General features: G+C 38.9%; 1 protein-coding gene across 1 annotated transcript; it reads left to right on the forward strand.

The window, feature by feature from the left end:
• Window positions 1-187: 187 nt before the first annotated feature.
• On the forward strand, window positions 188-5,052 carry LOC131302529 (probable prolyl 4-hydroxylase 10). The gene is made up of 8 exons (XM_058329211.1): window positions 188-595; window positions 686-770; window positions 2,235-2,332; window positions 2,457-2,554; window positions 3,469-3,598; window positions 3,698-3,885; window positions 4,367-4,456; window positions 4,774-5,052. The coding sequence occupies exons 1-7, from the start codon at window positions 387-389 to the stop codon at window positions 4,438-4,440; spliced, it is 882 nt and encodes a 293-aa protein (XP_058185194.1). The 5' UTR covers window positions 188-386; the 3' UTR covers window positions 4,441-4,456; window positions 4,774-5,052.
• Window positions 5,053-6,700: the final 1,648 nt, after the last annotated feature.

Below are 6,700 nucleotides of genomic sequence, written 5' to 3' on the forward strand. Positions count from 1 at the left end.
TCGATCCGATCGTTTATCTCGGCACGAACAATTTCGATTGAAACTGAACGCATACAAACTTTAACCGTCTATTATCCGATTAAGATTCAAGCTGTCGATTACCGAAATGAACAGTCGGATCGGCCATCCTACATAGCTCAGCATCTCCCATTCCATACGAGACACCGTTGGTTTGGACGCATAAAAACAGGCGGCAATTTTGTAAAAAAGCCCACCGTATTCTCAAGACACCTTTGCCAACTTGCCACCACTTCTCTCAAGGAAGGAGAACGACATTTGAAAATGCTCTCTCTCTCTCTCTCTCTCTCTCTCTCTCTGAGATCTAGTCAGCGATTGAACTCGAATTAATTTCTAGGCTTCCAATCCCGTCAAGAACTACAACAACAATGGCGGCAAAAGGGAGGCTTTACCCGCGCCATCCCTCTCGCAAATCCTCCTCCTCCTCCTCGGCTACAGTCGTTTTCTCTCTCCTGGTCACCTGCTCCTTCTTCATCGTCGTCCTCTTATCCCTGAAAGTCATCTCCATTCCAAGCACTTCTCGCAGCTCTCCCAAAGCTCACGATCTCAGCACAATCGTCCACAAGACCGTCGACAGGTAATTCTCGTCGAATCGAGCTTGATTTGGTCGAATTATGGTGTGATCTGCAGGTGATTTGGTTTGATTTTGGGGGAATTGGGTGTGCAGGAGTGATGTAGATGATGGGAGAGGAGATCAGTGGGTTGAAGTCATCTCTTGGGAGCCAAGAGCTTTCATTTACCATAATTTCTTGGTAAAATTTTACTACAAGTTTTCGTTTTAACTGCGTTTTTATTTGTCTCCGTACTTTTCCCTACTAACGCCCCGGCACATGCGATGCGTGTGGAAATGGTAAAATTTTACAAGTTTTCAATTTCAACGGCGTTTTGATTTGTCTCTGTATTTTCCCCTACTACACGCCCCGGCACACGCAATTGGTAAAATTTTAAAGTTTTCGTTTTAATTGCCTTGTTTATTTTTGTCTCTGTATTTTTCCCTGCTAGACGCTCCCGCACATGTGATGCGTGTGGAAATCGTAATATGTAGAAGGGGAAAAGTGAAACATCTTCAATTGAAAGTCATCCGCTTAATGAAATCTAAGATGTGAAAGTAGAAAAGGGGGAGAGGAAAATTAGGGTGGTAGTTTTTTTTGTTAAGGAAATAGAGTCTCACATTGCTTAGGAATGGAATGAGTGATCACTTAATAATATTTGGAACCTCTCCACTCATTGCCAATTGGCTTTGAGATGGACATAAAGTTTCTACATTTTTCATTCTTTGCAGTCTCTTTGGGTAGTTAAATGGGTAGTTTATAGGATAATAAAAGTGTGAGCCTTCTTCACAACAGCCGTCCACACCAAGAGAGGGGTTCCCTTTATTGGAGTTGTGTGCAAAATTTTATGTGATTGATGTGGGAGTAATGATAAGAATTCTGTCCAACGCAGGGAGTGGACATGAGGTGAGAAAGGATGAGAAATGGATAGAAGAAAACTCTCCTATGGTAGTTTGCTAGTTTTATTACGGACAAAAAATGATAGAGCATCAATGGGAAATACCATTTCTTTTTCTTTGTCACTTACTAGTTACTATACACAAAATGGACTCATAGAGAGCTCTCTGGATTTTGCATGATTTGTTTGAGCTCCTGGATTTCAGTGAAATCTTGTAAAAATATCTGTATCCTGATAATTCATAAGGTATGTTGGGGCTTTCTTGAGTCATATCATGTGGTAAGACCGAGCAGACACATTTGCTGGTATAGTAGTCCAGAAGAGAAGACTGCTTCCTCAGACAAGAATGCTATAGATTAGTATACATTGGAAATCTTTTGACCTCAGGCTTGGAATATTTAGTATCTTGCTTTCTTGGTATGTATGTCTTAGATACTTTAAGGGTTCAAAATTTTTTGACATTTATGCTTAAGTGACATTCTATTTGTGATGTACTGCAACCACTGATTTTTTTTTTTTTGGGTAATTGCAACTACTGAATGTTGAATGTCTTTCGGTGCAATTTTTTGGAGAAATTCTACATTTCACGTGATAATGACACAGATCAGCTATGTACATACAATTGTAGGGTTGTCTTACATATATCTACGGGCGGGAAAAGGATGCTGGGGTTTTGATTTTGATATTGTTATGTTTAGCCCTATTCAGTGCCTGATTGAAGTTTCATTACATGCCTTGTGAATCTTCATTCTGTTTCTGTTGTGCAGTCTAAGGATGAATGTGAATACCTAATCAATCTTGCCAAGCCTCATATGCAAAAGTCATCTGTTGTAGATAGCACAACTGGCCAGAGTAAAGACAGTAGGTGTGCTTTTCCTGCCTCATCTCTTGGCAATTTGAAGTGACTTCTCCATTTAGTTATTGCTTTTGACATTCTTATATGTGGAGATCTTTGAGATTTTCCCTTTTTCTTTTCTTTTTGCATGCAGAGTACGTACCAGCTCTGGTACATTTCTGGCTAGAGGGCGAGATAAGATAATCCGAACCATTGAAAAAAGAATTGCAGATTTCACCTTCATCCCTGTAGGTATGTGGCTGAGGAACATCCCATTAATCCTTTTGATCTCAAGAAAGAGCGTTTCTAGGCTCTTTTGATTCTTGGTGAGCTATGATTTTGATTCCTACACATTTTAATGTGCAAAAGAGAAGGCTTAGGATAGGGCCTTTGTGTGGAAGAAATAATGGAGTTTTTTGGGTAAAAAAAGTAACGGAGATCAGTGAACCTGAACCCTATATTCTGCTTGGGCTATACTACAAAGGAGTTTGGAAAATGTATTAGAACCTTTCCTTAGTATAATTCTCCCATCGGGCAATTCACACTCAATCCCTTGATGTCTGCATTAGAGATTTCAGATTTGTTATTGTTGTTGCTGATATTTTTTAACTATTTTGTCCCTGCCATGAGTCCTATAGCATAAAGTTTTTTGCCCTAGAGTCATTTTCTGCAAGCCCTGCAACAAAACTGTGGTACAGATGGGGCCTCAAATTCCCACCAACTTTTGAGCTGAAATTCTTGCTACCACTCCGTCCATTGGTGGAATATTTCCTCATTCTCGATCAGTTTCTGAATCGTTAGTTATGCTGAGCCTTGCTGGTGAGCAGGTGGCAATGAATTAGTTTCGACTGGTACTTGTTGCTTTGCACAATTGGTTTATTAGCATCTGACTATCGGGTGATTTGGTTACTTATCAAAAACACAGAAGACGATGAGAAGTGCAAACCTTAGGTATACTTCTCGCTATACAGTTGCTGGCAGTAGCAAGACAACCCTATTCTCTACTGAAGTTGAAATTTTTGTAGACCAGTTTGATTTCCTTTCACCTGAGTATACCCAGAAGAATTGCTCAAGCCTTCACATAGCACATACAATTTTAACTGCTCTATTTTTTTAAAATCCTACTGTCGGTTGGTATTAATTTGTGTCAATGCCCTAATTTATAGAGCATGGAGAAGGGCTTCAAATTCTGCACTATGAGGTGGGCCAAAAATATGAAAACCACTATGACTACTTTCTCGACGAGTTCAACACTAAAAATGGTGGTCAACGGATTGCTACAGTTCTAATGTACCTGTAAGTAAAGCATCCACCAGAGTCTTTTTTGTCATTAATGCTTTACATTTTTGGTACAGCCTCTAATCTCTTATTCTTACACTGCTTTCATTGGCACAGCTCGGATGTAGAAGAAGGGGGTGAGACAGTGTTCCCTGCTGCCAAAGGAAATATTAGTGCTGTTCCTTGGTGGAATGAACTGTCTCAATGTGGAAAGGAGGGACTTTCTGTTAAACCAAAGATGGGTGATGCTTTGCTTTTCTGGAGCATGAAGCCTGATGCATCTCTAGATTCTTCAAGCTTGCACGGTTAGTTATTTTCAATTGTTTTAGCTCTTAAAGCATGCAGTATAGATGTCTAGAGACGACTGGTCTTATTTTTTCATTCTGTGTGTTGTCAAGAGGAGAGTGGATGGTGGAGAGGGGGCAACCGCCTATAGCTAATTCTCCTAGGCGTGACCACAAGGACTCCAGATCCACAGCGGGCCCTGTGAGGGTCCACTTGCTCGTAAATTTCTACTGCTTCTCCAAGGACTAGTGGTTCACAGCCTAGCCAGGAGGGTTGCAAGGCATGAAAGGGCGTCGGCCGCATGCCTTGAACCTGCAGCCTCCTGAATCCTAGCTCACGTCTCGGCGATTAGTCGGCTTATCCAGTGTTTAGATAACCTATATGACTGGTTTAAAATCCTGTTGGTTGTAAAACCATGTGCTCTAATTAGCATTCTGAAAAAGCTTTAAATCCGCCTTCATGTTTATTGAGGAAATTAAAAGTTTCTTTGATTTGGTTTAGGTGGTTGCCCAGTCATTAAAGGGAATAAGTGGTCTTCTACAAAATGGATGCGCGTTGGCGAATTCAAGGCTTAATATGCAAATACCAAAGGTAATTTTCCAGATGGGATTATCCGAATCCTGTAATTTAACCTACCGTTGCAAGGCTTTGCAAGGCTTATATATAGGGCTGATACACAAACTCAATTGTTAGAGTTCACGCTAGTGTTCGCTCATTAAAAGCTTGCTCGAGATCTGCTTATTACGTAAGTAAACCAAGCTTACTAATTTTTTGCCACTCGTTAAGTTTTCAAATGAAGCTCGAACAAGATTCTACTTGGCTCGTTCAAATTGTGATGTTTAAATAGGAATTGCTCCACTTGTAATGACTTGGTTGCTTGTTTCTTGGGATCCTTTTTCTGTTGGCAGGTATACTGATGACTTCTCGTCTCTTTGGCATACTGATTGTATTGTTTGTAACAAACTGATGATACTGGCAAGAGCACTTCTGCCTGCATAGAGTCTGATAAACCAACCTTAAACCTTTTCTCTTGATACATACGACGATTTTAGTCTGCAATTTCTTTTTCGCTAATTTATTTTCTGTTAAGAAATGTTTCTAACTTGAGGAATAAAATGTGAGGAATTATTATCATGCCTCTTTATAGTGCCTACTGAATGTATACATGACATCATCTTCTTCCTGTTCTTCTAGGGGTTTATTTTCCCAAGGACTGTATACTTTAGCAAGATCATTCCTTCAAGAAATTAACGTCCCTGTAAACCAAACAACTAGGAAGTTAGGAACAGAAATATGCAACTGGTGGGAAGACGCAGTGAGTTTCCCCTAAATTTTTGGTTTGGTATTTTTCTTGGCATTTGTAATCTCTTTTTTTAAATTTTTTGTTTAATTTTTCATCATAATTTTTGTGATTAATTATTTGTCTCAACAAGAGAAATCAAGAAAGTATGAAAATTGAGAACTGAAGTTGAAGAAAAATTCAAATAAGGCAACAAATGAAAATGAGAACCGAAAGTTGAAAAAAAAAAAATTTCAAATCAGACGAGAAAAAACACTAGCTGCTTGGTTATTTTTTGTCTTTTTTTATCAAAACTTTAATTTTTAAATTTTTCTCGTCAAAATAAATGATTAATTCTAAAAATAAAACGTGAATCTAAAAAAAAAACTAGAAAAGACAAACAAAATACTCCACCAAAACAAAAAATACCAAAAATTTAGGGAGAACTTTGCAAATAGTACGGGCTACAAGAAGTAAATCAGCCTGCTCATAATTTATCATCATCCAAGCTCGCTCTCTCTCTCTCTCTCTCTCTCTCTCTCTCTCTCTCATAACATCTAAATGTGGTGCAAAAGATATGGTGACTAAGAACACCTACAATCACGGCAACTATTGTACGTAAGTACTAAGTAAACAAGAATCTACCTGACTCGAAAAAGATACGTGTTCAGTTACCAAGAAAATTATGGGACCCATAACTTTAACTTTCTCTTGCAATCTAGATCCTACTCGACTCAGGAGATGTGTAGTGTGGCATTGTGTTGTGCACAATGCTGTGTCATCTGGGCCGTTGATCTCGAAAATCAACGGTCCGAATTGCCGAACGGATGAACGGTTGAGATTATGCACAAAACTGTTGGCGTTGGATCCAAACCATTGATTGCCGAGCACGGATGATCTGGATGGTGATAAGTGTCGAAATAGTAATATTTTGGCCCTTCAAACTATATTTGTTAATCATTTATATTTGTTACTTGATATTTATTTTGTTTATATGTTAATCGAGCTCATTGCCCGAAATGTTGGATAAAAGAAGTTTGGGTCAAAGTGCCAAGGATTTCAAAGATGAAAAATTAGTTTGTTATAAGAGAAAGTCCAAGGATACTTTGTGTAATTAATGCACCATACCCTTATATAAGGAATTGGATGCCGCCTTACCGACGTCGGGGAAATTGGTTTTGAACGTGAAGTGGGTCTCGGCCGTAGACGTGTGGACTAAACCATCTTCTAGGGCATTGATAAAGCTCGCACTATGAGTAACAACATTTATGTTTTGATTAAGTGTTTTTACTATTTGAATCGGGATTGGATGATTTGAGGTTTTTTTTTGCGATATTATTTTTTTCCATCAAATTTTGAGTATGATTTTCTAGGTTTATGTACGTTCATATAACGGTTCTTAATTATTTTATGATAACTGAGTAAGATGTGCTATACTCCGTAAGAGCGTGTCGTGCTATTAAACAATCCGTACCATGCTATTGATAATCCATGCCATAGAAACAGGTCGTACAAGTAAAAACGGTTCGTGTTAGGCGGTGATACGCCTTGCTATT

The sequence above is a fragment of the Rhododendron vialii genome, chromosome 10a (genome assembly GCF_030253575.1).
Source record: "Rhododendron vialii isolate Sample 1 chromosome 10a, ASM3025357v1".
Lineage (NCBI taxonomy): Eukaryota > Viridiplantae > Streptophyta > Magnoliopsida > Ericales > Ericaceae > Rhododendron > Rhododendron vialii.

Coding starts and splice junctions, on each gene's coding strand:
- LOC131302529 (XM_058329211.1), top strand. CDS start 387: ATGGCGGCAAAAGGGAGGCTTTACCCGCGCCATCCCTCTCGCAAATCC. Junction 2,555..3,468: donor TTTCACCTTCATCCCTGTAG/GTATGTGGCTGA, acceptor CCTAATTTATAG/AGCATGGAGAAGGGCTTCAA. Junction 3,599..3,697: donor GCTACAGTTCTAATGTACCT/GTAAGTAAAGCA, acceptor TCATTGGCACAG/CTCGGATGTAGAAGAAGGGG.